This window comes from Sinocyclocheilus rhinocerous, unplaced genomic scaffold (assembly GCF_001515625.1).
Source record: "Sinocyclocheilus rhinocerous isolate Xijiao unplaced genomic scaffold, SAMN03320098_v1.1 scaffold889, whole genome shotgun sequence".
Classification (NCBI taxonomy): Eukaryota; Metazoa; Chordata; class Actinopteri; order Cypriniformes; family Cyprinidae; genus Sinocyclocheilus; species Sinocyclocheilus rhinocerous.
In genome coordinates this window covers 2,579,047-2,596,626 of record NW_015638024.1, presented here as the reverse complement: position 1 = coordinate 2,596,626, position 17,580 = coordinate 2,579,047, and the positions used below count along the sequence as shown (strand labels likewise).

Here is a 17,580-nt window from a genome sequence, read left to right as displayed (position 1 = left end):
TTTTAGGCATAGTTCTGTAGAGTTGGAGTGGCAGGGAAGACAAGAAGCTCAGTCTTTGCCAGGTTGAGCTGTAGGTGATGTTCTTTCATCCATGCCGAGATGTCCGCCAGGCAGCCTGACGTGCGTGCAGCTACCGTTGGATCATCTGGTTGAAATGAGAGATAGAGCTGTGTGTCATCAGTATAGCAATGGTAGGAGAAGCCATGTGCCTGTATGATGGGACCCAGTGATGTAGTGTATATGGAGAAGAGGAGGGTCATTGAATGAGTAAGTCATTGAATCTTTCGATCAACCAATTTGTTCAAAATACAGGAACAAAACACCACTACTTCGTATTGTGCAAGTATTGTGTTTTAACTGATTTCAAAATTAAGTTTTGTTTTGGTTTTCATTCTCTTCTAAAATAGATGGCCGTGAAAAAGCAGTGAAACATCCATGCTTGAATAAAAGTTTGTAAATGAAAAATACTTTAAAATTACTTAAAATTATAACCAAGTCCAACAAGAGGAGAAGCTCACACACATAATCATAGAAAAATGTTATTACAAAATGCTTTTATTCAGAGACCAATAAAGTGAAAATGCGCAGTACAAATACAAAACCTTTTTGATTCACACCATCATCAGTGCCATACAAATTTTTATGCAATTTCTATGCATGCATTTCCTCTTGTTGGACTACATTCTCTATTAAAACAATTTCAATTTTAATTAATTAAATATTTTTGACAGCTAGTTTTTGCAGTAGTTTTCATTAACAATCTATAATGTTGATTTTTGGTGAAGTGATGCTTGTTATTTCTGGTTGGGTCACTCACACATTTGCTGTAAAGATTCATGTGTTTCTTTGTATTCACCACTGAGCCAGTTTACTGAAATAAGAAACCAATATTGTCTGTAATCATCATTAAGTCAGGGCCATTACCCTTCCCCTCTCCCCAAGTCATTTAGAGGAGACAAGAAAAATTGGAAGTAATTAAAAGAAAATGAATGATGTGAACTAGCATCCTGTAGCGTGGCAGAAAGCAGATTGTATGGAAAACTGATACTAATTGTTGGACACAAACAAACAAATATTTCACTACAGACTCACAGTAGATGTTACATCGATGAAAACATAAAAATAAATGTAATGTCCTTGGATATGCTATTCCGGGTTTTATCATGGATAAATTCGTACTCATAAATTCGTGGTTTTAATGTGAAGAATATTTTGATGAGCAGCATGGTCCTGCTCTCTTAAGGATCTGAGGTACCACTTCTCTGTCTGCATTAGAATATGTAAATCAAGTAACCAGTAGTCATTCACCCATCTTGTTTTATTTCCATCTTTCTTTCTTTCTCACTCCATCTCTTTCTTTTGTCAGAATAAGATGAGTGGCGCCAGTACTCCCAGAAAGAGTCATCTTAAAAGAGTTTCCTGGCGGTTAGCAGTGGAAAAACACTTCTTTGTTGTTAAAACATTTACCAGAAACTATTTTCTCTTTTAGTTACTTGTTAAGACCCAGATATACAGGGTCCACAGGAAACCCTCAGAGGCACAATCACAGCACTGCCGATAGTTTGTACAACTGGGCCAAAAAATTCTGAGGCAACTAGTGAACATAATTCTCTTTTGCATTTGCTAGTTTAATCCAGTATGTTCATAATAAGTTATTTTAACTGCATAATAATTTGTATAAAAAAGTTACATTTAAAATTTTTCCATTAATTAGATTTTTTGGTGAGTTTCTCCCCATTTTGCTTTAACTCAAGCTCTATGAGCTTCAAAGTTTCTTTGTTTTAACATTCCCCATATTTTTAGGCCTAAAATAGATTTTGAATCCCAGGTTTCCATCTTCAATCTCATACTTTTGGACCCTACTGTATGTGGCCCCTCTGTCCTTCTGTCACAGGACAGACGGAGGGCGGTAAAGTGGCCTTAGACACAAGGGTGACCCCCACAAATATCCCCCCATTGGCCACAGGGCTAAGGACCACCACACTTGCCTAGTGAATACCATATGGTTGCTGACGGATACGGAGGAACTGGATTCCTCTGCTCCTGATGGCAGGAGTGCCACACATTTTGGTGTCATTAGTCTTCAGAGGAAGCACTAAAACATGGCTTTTCATCTGTGCATTATTAGCCCATCAGTACGATAACAAGCAGATGATTATGATCATGAAGTGTTATTCTGACCTTTCTTTGGTGTTGTTTGAAGCTGAAACAGAAAAGGCTCATCATAAACTCACTCGGATATCAGTTCAAAGAAGTTAAGCTGGAGGAAGCTGGATTAAAGTAATTCAATTTTAAAACTTATATTATACAAAACATCTATTCAATTAATATTCTGGATTCAAAATACGAATGACAGCATTTGTGGCATAATGCTGATTACCACCAAAATTTGGGCCAATTTTTGGAGCAGAAACGTGAGTAAACACTTTTCATGCCAGAATCATGTTAACTTGCATTTTGTTCACATTTTATGGCTTTACTTTTTTTTTTTTTTTTTTTTTACTTTTTTACAGATATTTATTTATTTATTTATTTATTTACATTTTAAGAAAAGTAACAATTATTTTTTTAGTTGAGCTTAACTTAAACCTGGAATATTATTTGAGGTACTTTACCTATTAGGTATTATTAGATACTTTTAACTGTTAGGTAATATTAGATACTTTAGCCATTCTCAGTCAGTAACGTGTAAAGCGATGCTTTATTGTTTCTCACTTGCTCAGTTGCTCCCTCATTTGCTCTTGTCAGCATAGTCGTGTGATGTGTCTCAGAAGGTTACATGTCAATGACAATTACAGGACTTAAGTTAGTTAGTTTAGATGTATGATTTAGAAGCCTTTTGTGTTCACACAGTGCTGACATGCAGCTTTTCGGCTGTTTATCATACTGCTGATCAAGGCAGAAAACACAATTTGCTTATGATAATTGTATGTTCAATATTTGCCCAAGGAAAATGCCCCTCTGCAACTGCTCACAGCCTCGTTAAAACTCACAAATAAATTGTTGTAAGTGCCATGGCCTATATGTTCCACTCCAAACAAGTAGGGAATGATGGATATTGATGTTGACCAAATCCGACGCAAGTCTGTTTGGCCACAGTCTACCACAAAAGGGCCTGATGTACAGTATTCAACTGGAGAATCCACATATCCCCCACCTCACTTTAAACTAGCTGGCAGATAAAGGTCTTCTCCATGAAAGAGGCTTGTCAGAACATTTGCATCTGAATGCCAACTGCTGTTGGCAAATTCAAGGAGACTTTAGAAAGTTTGCATACTGAATCGGAGGGTGGACACACATTCCCCAAGCCATGCCAGCATAGTTATGAGTGCAGGAAGTAGACTGATGGCGGTACTTGAGAGGCCCAGGGCATGAAAGTCGGGTCAAGTGCACCCTATTTCACCTGTGTCCAATGGCTCTTTGCGGTTTCTGTTGTTCTGCCATGTTCAAGACCTTCTGTAAAAAATTATGTTGGTTTGTCAATCATTTTGTTTGACATTTGTTATAGAAACCAGCCTGTTTGTAAAAGCTTACACAAAAAAAAAATTAATATCAAATCAAAATAAAAACGGTCTTGAAAATGTTCTATAGACAGTTGTAAAGACTTATATGTAATGTAAGCAAACACTGCAAAAAAAAAAAATTAATATTAATCTTTATATTTATTACCAGCAAAAATGTAATCTATAAATATCATGTTTTTATGCCATTTAAAATAGTTAATTGTTTTAAGTATAAACCTTATACACTTTTGCTAGATTTATGCTTAAATAAGAAACATGGGGAAAGAAAAAAATAACTTAAAACTCGTTTTTCAAGAATATCTTTTGGAATAAATATATACAGTATATATATATATATATATATATATATATATATGTATAATGTGTATATATATGTATATATGTATATGTATATGTATATAATGCACACATATATATATATTGCTCTCAGTCCTCTGTGGAACATTTTCAAAGCAATATTTTTTGAATAATAATTTTTAAAATGTACTCTACATTTCATAACTAGCTCAAAACTAAAACATTTTGTAGAATATTTTCCCCTACATTTGAATGAAATTTGATATAAAGTTTAAAATTGGTTTTCTGAGGTCCAAATAGTTTCCCCCCTCCCCGGCATTCATTATATCCCCAGGTTTGCCATAACATATCATGTCATCCCAATTTACAATGCAAGCTGAGCAAAATGCTGACAGCAGCAATAAGAGGAGCTTTGCGCTAAAGGACAAGCTGGCATGCAGAATGGTACATCAGATACAGAACATCTGATACTGGCACCATTTTACCTCAAGCCCCTGGTCTTAAATTATTCTCACTGGTAATGAAGAGCCTCTAAAATCACACAAGATTGCTTGAAAAATATCTCTGTCGTCACCATGCAAGTGAACAAAGAATCTATAGCAATCAGTAAGTCGCAATTAATAATGTTAGCATTCCTTTTAAGGATGAAAACATCTCTTGTTTGTCCAGCTAGAGCTATTTAAGATTTAACTCTTTTCTCAAGCTGTTGTTTTTATCAATTGCCAGCAATGAGTCCTGGTTAGGGAGAAGGAGGAGAGGATGGGGGGCCTGGGGTGAACAGAGCAGCCAAGAGAATTTAAAACAGGGGACCCCCAAGGTCAGACCTCATCCATTCCCCTGAGAGAGAACAATGACGGAGGAGAGAACGGGAATTAACATGGACTGAATGCAGCTGTGTGAGTGTTTGTGAGGGTATGAGAGGAGATGGTGGGATAAATGGAAAGAGAAAGAGTGACAAGAAGACCATAGATGCAGGACTAAAAGCTGTCAGAAATATGATAAGATTAAAAATCCCCTTGGAGAATTTGTTTAGATGAGAAGGTCCAGGGATGAGCAGTGGGAGACCCTCAAGGCATCTCTTGCAGAAAGTTTTGGCTTCTAGATTGGAGGGTGAACTTTGTGTGGTCACCTCTGCCCTGAAGACTGCAGGGTGCCTGGATCTACAGCACGCCTGGCCTTGACCGCTCTGAGGTAAGATTATGAGACTGAGGACGATGGGATTAATTTTAACCTCTGGAAATCGCCAAGGTGTTCATATTTCTGCTGTTGCAGCCTGTGTGTTCTGAACTTGAAGAAATTAAGCTAGCACGGAGCTTCATGAGAGGGATACTTCCCTGTGGATTTGTGTTTCAAATGTTGACGCTGTGGGAGATGGGTTTCCTGTGGTCTCCAAAACAAACAGTAATTCCTATCTGAGCTCATGTTTCCTTCTGAATGTAACTTGTCACAGTTGGTGGTGTGTTGGGTTAATGCTGTGTAAAGAAGCTACAAAATCCTTGTATTGTATTTGATTATCAGTTATCAGACTTGTTGGATGACCTCCTCAGAGGACAAAGAACAACTGCTGTAGGTTTTATCCAGTAATTCTGGCATGTTAGAGGTGTTTTGCACTTTGCAAATTGACTGCAATTTACATGTTGTTATATGTGTAGTGCTGCTTTCACAGTGAAAAATGTTTCTCTTCAGCTTCAGTGAATCACAAACGCTGGTCATAATTGAGGTGTTTGAAACAGGTCATAAATATGGCAGCAATTCCACCTTTAATTTGCCAAATTCTGTGATTGCACAATAAATCAGTTGTTATCAATTGTTCTGTTCTGATGGACATTTGGGAAAACACAGTGCAACATGTACATAATAAAATGCAATTAAACATAATTATTCATTGGATAGCGACGTAAATAGATTAACTTTAAAAGTGCAAGAAAAATGCATCCTATGTGTTTATTATTTGTAATGTCAAAGGCCATGTGATGAACTCAGTGTATTATTAATGACAATTATTCTGTCACTTGTCATTTTTATGTCAAGATTTATTGTACTTCCATGCATTTAGCCAAGTGTAAATAACATTTTTAACAATTGAACTTTTCAGCTTTTATCATGTTAATAATTGTGCTTATTATTAATTTGGGGCTTCTTTTTTTTTTTGCTTTGGTACGATAAAGAGTCCAGTGTAAAATCCTGAAGCAAATCCAAATCCATATTCTTAATTATAGTCCCTTAAGCATTTTCTTATGCATTAAAAACTGCCCCAGCTCTGGCTGTGAGGTCAGTCTAAGCATGCATCTACACATTTCCATAACTAATTTGTATCAGACATCACATACCCTCCCTTTTCCAATCCATTAACACCCAACTGTCTTCTCTAATAAAGACCCTTTCCTCTTCTAACCTTTGGCCCGTATCATTCACCCTCTCTCTGACTCCTTTTGGCCTGTAGCCTGCTGTCGTTAGCATCCACACCAGCTGCAATGTGTTCAACCGAGCCGATCGTTACACTTCGGGAATGAGTCGGTCTCTATGCATCATTAATGATTAATTAATGCCAAGGATCATAAATAAGATTATTTATATGGACAAGCTCCTCAGTTACTCTGCCAGTGGTGACCAAAACCCCAAAGGAGTCGAAGTGGAGGGTCATTTGAGAAGGAGTGTGTGTGTGAATGTGCCACTGTCAGTAAATTCCACTTTGAGTTAATGCTATATATCTAAGCTCCTAATTTATCTTAAAAACTTCTAACTAGGAATCTTGGCTTAAGAGTGATTTAGGACCAATCTGAGAGCAACTCTGAGCGAAGAAAAGACAAAAACTTTCATTCTTTTGAAAACTGTGACTGGTTGTCTAAGAAGAAAAAAAAATAAGAGCGCTTTTAAATAGGGTCTATTTTTTCCTATTTTACCCCCACACACACACACACACAGATAGATAGATAGATAGATAGATAGATAGATAGACATTTCTACATTCTCTGTAGTTATCAACTTCCAAAGTTTCTAGTTGTTCCCAAAGATTTGCTTTTGATTAAACTTTTGTTCGATTTATCTTTGAATCCATTAAATCCCAACAATAATTTTATTTTAGCATTAGAAACACTACTATGACTAAAGATCATACAAATACTAGTGAATTAACCATTACAAAAACATATAAAAATGATTTTGGTAATCATCAATACTGTTAGTTTAGGGCAGCTGTGGCACAAACCTTACATTAGATGGTGGTCTAAAAAATTTGTGTGTGTGTGTATATATATATACGTTGTTGTGCCTCTAATAAGACTGGTCACAAACATGATCCCTGCTGCATGATCCAATAGCGTCTTTTTAAGTCACTGTCATCTATTGTCTGCAACACATTTCTTCTCCCTCTTCGTCTTTCGGCCATTTTCTCTTCTGCTAAATAAACTCTTAAGCCCATTTTGACAGTCCTCCTCCTTACTCCTAACACTTTTTGACCTTAAGAGCTCTTTTAAGGTTTAAGATGCTTTGTGAACCACTTTCATCTTTACTAGGATCTTCTCTTTGACTTTAAAGGGGTCATATGGTGAGATTTCAATTTTTCCTTTCTCTTTGAAGTGTTACAAGCTCTTGGTGCATAAAGAAGCACTACTCTACACTGCTCAAAACTCGCGTTTGAATCATCAGTGGCCAATCCTTTAAATATGAAAATGTAATTACAGTCTGTGAGTCAGAACAGCCGGCATTGTAGTCTACTCTCCAGATCAGGAAACAGTCCTCCATAAAATGTGCTGAACACATCTGAATATTTGGGTTGAACTGTTCTGGAACAGTGTTGTAAATACAACTTAACCACTGATTTCTAGTCGTGTCCTCTTTTGGAAGGCCAAACAAAGTAGTTTAGCTTTCACAACGAAACACACAGCATCACACACGGCGGGCTTGAGTGAGCGGAGGCCGGCGGGTTTACAGCGAGAATAAAAGTTATGCCTTCTTTCTTTGCGTGAACATTTTGGCGGCGTTATGCAAATCTTCCCACATTGTGACGTAGAATGAGTCGTTTTAGGTAGGCGTGGTTGACTCTTAACTTTTATAAAGAATATCTCTTTGGATTTGAGACTTCAGTCTTTGCAACTTTACAGATCTTCTTTATGCACCAAGAGCTTGTAACACTCCAAAGAGAAAGGAAAAATTTAAATCGCATCATATGACCCCTTTAAATGGACCTCAGGGGGGAAATTTTTTTTAAAATGTTTGATATGGTCCCTGTAAAAATTCCACTTACACTTATTTTGTTCTCCAGGTTGAGAAGAAACCGTGATCTTTCTTACAAGTGTGGGAGGTGGAAGACAGGTTAAAGTCATGGCAGTTGGGTGGAGACCAGCCACCCTTATTTTTGTCTTCATCCTGACATTCCTCTGCCCCTCGGATGGAACCATGCACTTCTCTGGCAAGAGACTGAGGTCTCGACTTCAGAGGGATCGCCGAAATGTTCGTCCAAACATCATTCTCATTCTTACTGATGACCAGGACATTGAACTTGGTGTGTTTCCCATTTGTGTTTCTCTTTGTATGTGGGTATGTTTTTGTGTGTTTTTGTGTCGTTTGTGAGTATGTGCATACTGTGACATCATGTATGAGTTTATACAGAGTATGATTCACAATTCATTATCACATAATTTTATTCTTTTCTTAGCATAAGGGCATCTTACACATTCAGTCCAGTAGCATCAGCCAAGTGCTGAGGTCCACTGTGCCAAACATGCTGTTTTTCTACTCGTTTTTTGGCACTTTAATCACTGAAGTGGCAACATAATGGCCTTGCTGCTGGTCTTTGTTCAGGCTTTTCATTCAAACCCTTTTAGGGAGGAAATTTATGGTCAAGCATCTGTTACATAAAACAATCTGGATCTCTTTTTCTCTGTCTCCCTCTTTTTCGAATCTATATATATTCCCCGTTTTTCCCTAAAGGCTCAATGCAGGCCATGAACAAAACAAAGCGCATAATGATGCAGGGCGGCACTCACTTCTCCAATGCGTTTGCCACCACTCCAATGTGCTGCCCTTCTCGATCTTCCATCCTGACTGGGAAATATGTGCACAACCACCATACCTACACCAACAACGAGAACTGCTCATCACCGTCCTGGCAGGCTCACCATGAACCGCACACTTTTGCTGTCCACCTCAACAATTCAGGCTATAGGATGGGTTAGTAGACAGCATGTATTTGTGTGCAGTATTTTTACAACACAGAGCTATGTTCACAAACTGCTTTTAGTTAGAGGAATAGTTCATCCAAAAATGAAAATTTGCTGGAATTTTACTCACCTTCAGGCCATCCAAGATGCAGATGAGTTTGTTTCTTCATCAGAGCAGATGTGGAGAACTTTAGCATTACATCACTTGCTCAGCAGTGGATCGTCTGTAGTGAATGGGTGCCGTCAGAATAAGAGCCCAAACAGCTGGTTAAAAATATCACAACAATACAAAAGTAATCTACATAACACTAGTCCATCAGTTAATTTATTGTCAAACTAAAAAGTGCGTGTTTGTAAGAAACAAATCCATTATTTAGGCATTTTAATTTTAAACCATCGCTTCTAGCCAAAATACCATAATTCTTAATAATGTCTTCCCCAGTGAAAAAGACCTATTGGCTTAGAACTATTTTGCACTGTTTTTTCTTGTAAACATTGCTTGATCAGTGCATATTTCTCTCCTGATTCAGACAAGATGACATTTTCACTGGAGAAAGCTGTATTTTGGATATAGGACTCGTAATGATAGATTTGTTTATTACAAACACATAGCTTTTCACTTCACAAGACATTAATTGAGGAACTGGAGTCGAGTGGATTACTTGTGGATTATTGCAATGTTTTTATCAGCTGTTTGGACTGCAGAGGATCCATTGGTCAGCAAGTGATGTAATGCTAAGTTTCTCCAATGCTGTTCTGATGAAAAAACTTGCTTACATCTTGGATGATCTGAGGGCGAGTAAATTCTCAGCAAATTTAAATTTTTGGGTGAACTATTCCTGTCTGACATTTTTTGATCTCAAAATAATTGCTTTCTGTTACAGCCTTCTTTGGCAAGTACCTGAATGAGTACAATGGCTCTTATGTGCCTCCTGGTTGGAGAGAATGGGTAGCACTGGTGAAGAACTCTCGTTTCTACAACTACACACTGTGCCGGAACGGTATCCGAGAAAAGCATGGCACCGACTATCCAAAGGTTGTCTCCTGTCTCTTTTCAAAGAGGATGACTGAACATTGTATGATATTTACTACAGTAGAGTGTGTACTAGTACTGTCAAATCTGTTCAGCTCATTCACAGTATTTACCCAACATATTTGGGGTTGCACAATGTATTAGTACCATATCAGTTGTCAAACAATATTAGAGATTTTAGATATTGGGTATGTTCCTGGGGTATTTAAACGCTGCTCTTTTGAACTTTCTATTCATCAGAGAATCCTGGAAAAAATGTATCACAGTTTCCACAAAATCTATTAAGCAGTATGATTTCAACATTGATAATGATAATAAATGTTCCCTTTCGAACAGTCTCTCCCGTTGCGTCGCTGACGCTTTTGGGGAAACTCCTGGTTACTTTGATACTGAAGCCTGATTTGTTCACGTTCGTGTAACTTCATGAACCAATTGCACTTCAACCCGCCAAAAGGGGTGGAGCCGACCACCATATAAGTCAACTCCGAGCGCCATTTCATCAGAATTTTTCTCCTTCAGCGACAAAGATAATCTCCTCACTCACTCTGCAAGCAAGAAGCCGAAGAAGAAGAAAGAAACTCAACCTGCTGCTCTCTGCCATGAGAAGAAGCCCCCTGCAGCGAAAGAAGCCAGAAGCATTCCCCTGCGGCCATCCGGCACCTATTAAAGCAAGTTTCTGAGCAAATTTTCCCAGCGGCGTTGTTGCAAAAGTTGCGACACAAGTGTGGCTCGTGCAAGGAACCCCTGCACAATGCAGATGGACACGGTGGGTGAGTCGCCTGTCTGGGCAGCGCCCACGCAGAGGCTGTGTTCACCGGGACGGAGTGTTCTCACTGTGAGAACATGAGTCTTTCCCTTCTCCACTCGTGGATCACCTTCTTCCATGAAGGCGGTCCTCCCCGGCCTGCTCTCCCATTTCCTACCTCCCCTAGGAGGAAACAGCAGAGCAGAGCAGCTGGGCTCAAACACCAGGCTCGAGTGAACTCACGCTGGCACAGGTCCCGCATGCTTCACTCTCCCCGCAATGCCTCAACTCGCCTGTGTGCTTTACACATGAGGATCAGCGACCCTCTTCAGCTGCGACTTTTATTCACTTCGGCGGGTCTGAGGAGGAAGCTGTTGTGGATGACTCTGTGTCATTGACGGCTTCAGATACATAAAAGTGGGCGTGTTCCGCCGAAGAACCCGACACCCCTCCTCCGACACAAGCAACATGGCCCAGCATGAACAGCGAGCTGATACGCACCAGGCGCACCCCCTACTTGGCCCGTGTTAATCCTTCTACTTCTGCCACACTCACCACTGTTGACGGCGCTGAAGAACAAGGTTATAGCAAGCTCCCACCTCTGGAAGAGGTGGTAGCTGTGCATCTGTGCCCTCCATCGGCCCTAAGGGTTTGAAAGCCCATGCGGCGCCCCCATCCTAGTCCATCAGTTAATTTATTGTCAAACTAAAAAGTGCGTGTTTGTAAGAAACAAATCCATTATTTAGGCATTTTAATTTTAAACCATCGCTTCTAGCCAAAATACCATAATTCTTAATAATGTCTTCCCCAGTGAAAAAGACCTATTGGCTTAGAACTATTTTGCACAGTTTTTTCTTGTAAACATTGCTTGATCAGTGCATATTTCTCTCCTGATTCAGACAAGATGACATTTTCACTGGAGAAAGCTGTATTTTGGATATAGGACTCGTAATGATAGATTTGTTTATTACAAACACATAGCTTTTCACTTCACAAGACATTAATTGAGGAACTGGAGTCGAGTGGATTACTTGTGGATTATTGCAATGTTTTTATCAGCTGTTTGGACTGCAGAGGATCCATTGGTCAGCAAGTGATGTAATGCTAAGTTTCTCCAATGCTGTTCTGATGAAAAAACTTGCTTACATCTTGGATGATCTGAGGGCGAGTAAATTCTCAGCAAATTTAAATTTTTGGGTGAACTATTCCTGTCTGACATTTTTTGATCTCAAAATAATTGCTTTCTGTTACAGCCTTCTTTGGCAAGTACCTGAATGAGTACAATGGCTCTTATGTGCCTCCTGGTTGGAGAGAATGGGTAGCACTGGTGAAGAACTCTCGTTTCTACAACTACACACTGTGCCGGAACGGTATCCGAGAAAAGCATGGCACCGACTATCCAAAGGTTGTCTCCTGTCTCTTTTCAAAGAGGATGACTGAACATTGTATGATATTTACTACAGTAGAGTGTGTACTAGTACTGTCAAATCTGTTCAGCTCATTCACAGTATTTACCCAACATATTTGGGGTTGCACAATGTATTAGTACCATATCAGTTGTCAAACAATATTAGAGATTTTAGATATTGGGTATGTTCCTGGGGTATTTAAACGCTGCTCTTTTGAACTTTCTATTCATCAGAGAATCCTGGAAAAAATGTATCACAGTTTCCACAAAATCTATTAAGCAGTATGATTTCAACATTGATAATGATAATAAATGTTCCCTTTCGAACAGTCTCTCCCGTTGCGTCGCTGACGCTTTTGGGGAAACTCCTGGTTACTTTGATACTGAAGCCTGATTTGTTCACGTTCGTGTAACTTCATGAACCAATTGCACTTCAACCCGCCAAAAGGGGTGGAGCCGACCACCATATAAGTCAACTCCGAGCGCCATTTCATCAGAATTTTTCTCCTTCAGCGACAAAGATAATCTCCTCACTCACTCTGCAAGCAAGAAGCCGAAGAAGAAGAAAGAAACTCAACCTGCTGCTCTCTGCCATGAGAAGAAGCCCCCTGCAGCGAAAGAAGCCAGAAGCATTCCCCTGCGGCCATCCGGCACCTATTAAAGCAAGTTTCTGAGCAAATTTTCCCAGCGGCGTTGTTGCAAAAGTTGCGACACAAGTGTGGCTCGTGCAAGGAACCCCTGCACAATGCAGATGGACACGGTGGGTGAGTCGCCTGTCTGGGCAGCGCCCACGCAGAGGCTGTGTTCACCGGGACGGAGTGTTCTCACTGTGAGAACATGAGTCTTTCCCTTCTCCACTCGTGGATCACCTTCTTCCATGAAGGCGGTCCTCCCCGGCCTGCTCTCCCATTTCCTACCTCCCCTAGGAGGAAACAGCAGAGCAGAGCAGCTGGGCTCAAACACCAGGCTCGAGTGAACTCACGCTGGCACAGGTCCCGCATGCTTCACTCTCCCCGCAATGCCTCAACTCGCCTGTGTGCTTTACACATGAGGATCAGCGACCCTCTTCAGCTGCGACTTTTATTCACTTCGGCGGGTCTGAGGAGGAAGCTGTTGTGGATGACTCTGTGTCATTGACGGCTTCAGATACATAAAAGTGGGCGTGTTCCGCCGAAGAACCCGACACCCCTCCTCCGACACAAGCAACATGGCCCAGCATGAACAGCGAGCTGATACGCACCAGGCGCACCCCCTACTTGGCCCGTGTTAATCCTTCTACTTCTGCCACACTCACCACTGTTGACGGCGCTGAAGAACAAGGTTATAGCAAGCTCCCACCTCTGGAAGAGGTGGTAGCTGTGCATCTGTGCCCTCCATCGGCCCTAAGGGTTTGAAAGCCCATGCGGCGCCCCCATCTAAGCCCTGCAGGACTACCTCAGCCATAGCGAACTGGGCTTATTCAGTGGCTGGCCAGTCTGGCTCAGTGCTTCACACGATGGAGGTGATCCAAGCGTTCCAGGCCAAACTTCTCCGCACCATGGACGAATCCGACCAGATGATGCCTTCAGAGAGCTGCGCACAGCGACTGACTTGGCTCTGCGCGGTAGTAAGGCCACTGAACAGGCGATTGGTAAGGCCATGACCAACTTGGTGGTGCTGGAGCGCCACCTTTGACTAAATCTAATGGAGACAATGCGATGAGATTCATTTTATGTCTCTCGTGACTGGCCAGTCAATCGGCAGAAACAACCGAGTCGTTAAGTTTCTGAGGAGAGCTCGGAGATTGAATCTGCCTCGTTCTCATACTGTGCCTACTTGGGACTTATCTATAATCCTCAGGGCCCTACGGGGCCCTCCCTTTGAGCCGCTTCAGTCAGCCGACTTGCGGCCCCTGACGCTTAAGACCGCCCTCCTTCTGGCTTTTGCGTTGGTCAAGCGAGTGGGTGACCTGCAACGTAATATACTACTGTAATATTATTACTTTTGTAATGCGTTACTCCCAACACTGGTTATTAATGTAACCTCGGTTCCCCGAGATAAGGAAACGAGCATTGCGTAGGCCACCATGCTAAGGCTGCACACGAATCTATGACTGTCGCTTCAGTCAAAAGATTCTGACGAAATGGCAGTCGGCTCCACCCCTTTTGGCGGGTTGATGCTCCATTGGTTTGTGCAGATACACAAATGTGGACAAATCAGGCTTCAGTATCAGAGTAAACAGGAGTTTCCATAAGCATCATCGACGCAAATTTCGTTCCCTTATCTCAGGGAACCGAGGTTGCGTTAGTAACTGGAGCGTTTCTTGAACTTCAGTCAGCCGACTTGCGGCCCCTGACGCTTAAGACCGCCCTCCTTCTGGCTTTTGCGTTGGTCAAGCGAGTGGGTGACCTGCAAGCACTGTCAGTTAGTGCTTCCTGTCTTGAGTTTGGGCCTAACGACTGTAGAGTCGTCCTCAAACCAAGGTACGGCTATGTGCCAAAAGTGCTCTCCACTCCATTCCGAGCACAAGTCATCACCCTTCTAACGTTCCCCAATTCAGAAGGTGAGTAGGGTCCTAATCCACTCTGCACAGTTCGGGCTCTTAGAGTGTATGTTAAGCACTCTGGCACATTTAGGGAAACAGGGCAGCTCTTTGTATGCTTCAGAGGTCACTCTAAAGGGCTGCCGGTTATGAAGCAGAGACTATCTCGCTGGATAGTGGAGTGCTAGTGCTATAGCCCTGACTTACGCCTCAGTGGGCTTGCAGTGTCCTATAGGTGGTGGAATGGCGTCCTCCTGGGCTTGGTCCAGCGGGATTTCTATTGGTGATATTTGCCGGCTGGTCGTCACCATCTACCTTCACCAGTTTTTATAACTTGGAGGTCCCTGCCTTGCAGGCATGAATTTTGTCCGCTTTATTCTATCTAAACCCCTTTGTAAGTGAAGAGGGTTATTTCATGTAGTCCTCAGCCTAAGCGGCTTGGGTCTCATTATTGGCTCATGCTTACAGGAGCCCTCAGTGCGGGTGCTCCAGTGCTGGGCTTGCAGAGTGGTTTCGGTCTGCACCTGCTTATAGCACGGCTCTATTGGATGCGTTACCCATAAGCGTCAGAAACGCAATGTGAGAGACCGTTCGAAATGGAATGCTCCGGACATACTAGAATGATTTCTGAAGGATCATGTGACACTGAAAACTGGAGTAATGACCATCACAGGAATAATTAGCATTTTAAAATGTATAAAAATAAAAACTGTAATTTTAAATTGCAATAATATTTCACAATATTACTGTTTGTACTGTATTTTTGATTAAATAAATGCACCCTTGGTAAGCATAAGAGACTAATGTTATTTCTTTTACAGGACTATCTCACAGATGTAATCACAAACGACAGCATCAACTACTTTCGTATGTCAAAGAAGATGTACCCACACAGGCCTGTGATGATGGTCCTGAGCCACGCTGCCCCCCATGGGCCAGAGGACGCAGCACCTCAGTACAGCAGCGCCTTCCCCAATACATCTCAACACATGTAAGACTTTCTATTTCTCTTCATCTTTCTTTCACTCTCTCTCACACACACACTAAGAGAATTCTCAGTCTGCATGAACAGCTTTATGTGGTCTCATAAATCTCATTCAGTATAAATTTTTCAGTCTTCAGCACTTTATCAAATGTTCTCATGCCATTTGAGATATGACCACCTAATAAATAATGCTCACTGTATAGTACTGTAGCCACTATTCTCATTTCATACTAGCTACTTTTAATGAACCAACCCTTATGACTTATTTGCTCTTGGTTTATTGCAGGAACACAGGTTTGATTATATATTCTGTGTACAGTAATTGTTTCCATAGCGCCTCCGGCAAATGCGTTTATTAGGCTATAGAGTTGGCTCAAGAGAGATATACAGTGCTATTATTATAATATCATGATTTATTTGTTGCATCGGTGTTCATTTGTAGGTCCCCTTAGAGGTATAAACTCCATGGCTGGTGCATGTACTGTTATTTTTGTTTGATTTGTGGTTAGCGTTTCATTACTCTGCAATTTTTTTTCTTTTATATGCTGTTCTAAATTAGCATACTCATTTTTTGAAACACATGCCCAATTACAAGTTTGCTGTTATTTTATTACTGTTTTTTATGATGATTTTTAGTTGCTCGTTCTTAAAGCTGCAGCTGGTATATGCAATGCAACTTTATGCAAATCGAATATTCACAAACAACAGTGCAAACTAAAAGATGACAATGCATTGGCTTATTATTACAATATGGAACAGGATTTCAGAATTCAGCACAATGCACAGTTTTGCAACAATGACATTTTCAATCCGGAAACACAATGAAATTTATCAGCAGTGTTATTCAGCAGGTTCAGCACCATGAAGCAGCATACAATGCACTACACACAAAGCTTCTCCATTCACAGATGTTTGTACCCTCAGGATATGCACAAAAAATAGGACTGACTCTAAATTCCCTTTGGCTACGATGTTAAGTTTTATTTATGGACTGTAAAGTGTATATACATTGTACAATGTAACATTTGTAATATCTTCCAGTGGTACAGAAAACAGGTTTTAACAGTTCTGAAAATGTCCCACACAGAACCCCAAGCTACAACCATGCCCCAAATCCAGACAAGCACTGGATCCTGCGGTACACGGGACCCATGAAGCCTGTGCACATGCAGTTCACCAATATGTTGCAGAGAAGGAGGCTGCAGACCCTGCTTTCAGTGGATGACAGCGTCGAGAAGGTCACAGATCATGCTAACCTCACAATATAGCACAATGATCATATTTTATACAAAAATTAGTTCAATTTCTTGTATTTGATTGGCAGTGTGGTGTTCTGAGAGTGCTGCCACTACTGGGATGTTTTTATCACTACATCAGTCTGTCCATTATTAGTGCAAATTTTTCATTAGTAGTGCAAATTCTGCAGTTTACATCGTTACACTAGTAGGTGACTGCAAGTGACTGAATGAGTGAGTCAATTGAATAATTTGTTCAAAAGCACTGATTTATTCAGGAACTAGAATTGATAGCTAGAATTGACTTTTTGAGTGAGTCATTAAATTATCACAGGAATAAATAATGTTTTAAATATATTAATATAGAAAACATATATATGTTTTCATATATATTTTATTTTTATCAAATAAATGCATACTCAGTACTCACTTTATCTTTTTCTTTAAAAAAATCTGATCAACATTTTTTCCCCCACAGGTTTACAATATGTTGGTGGAAACCGGGGAGTTGGATAACACCTACATCATTTACATGTCTGATCATGGCTATCACATTGGTCAGTTTGGATTGGTCAAGGGCAAATCAATGCCTTATGAATTTGACATTCGAATCCCCTTCTACCTGAGAGGGCCTAATGTGGATGCGGGTGCCATGTGAGTCAAAGATGTT

At 40.6% G+C, this 17,580-nt stretch overlaps 1 protein-coding gene across 1 annotated transcript in view; it reads left to right on the top strand.

Annotated features, from left to right (window-relative positions):
* The window catches only part of LOC107749484 (extracellular sulfatase Sulf-2-like), a 36,278-nt gene that overhangs the window by 12,677 nt on the left and 6,021 nt on the right, over positions 1–17,580 (top strand). Inside the window, exons 3-8 of the mRNA XM_016564656.1 lie at positions 8,086–8,325; positions 8,754–8,993; positions 9,868–10,019; positions 15,512–15,681; positions 16,763–16,913; positions 17,389–17,564. Of these exons, the coding sequence (XP_016420142.1) occupies positions 8,145–8,325; positions 8,754–8,993; positions 9,868–10,019; positions 15,512–15,681; positions 16,763–16,913; positions 17,389–17,564 (1,070 nt within the window). The 5' untranslated portion in view covers positions 8,086–8,144. The remainder of the gene's footprint in view (positions 1–8,085; positions 8,326–8,753; positions 8,994–9,867; positions 10,020–15,511; positions 15,682–16,762; positions 16,914–17,388; positions 17,565–17,580) is intronic.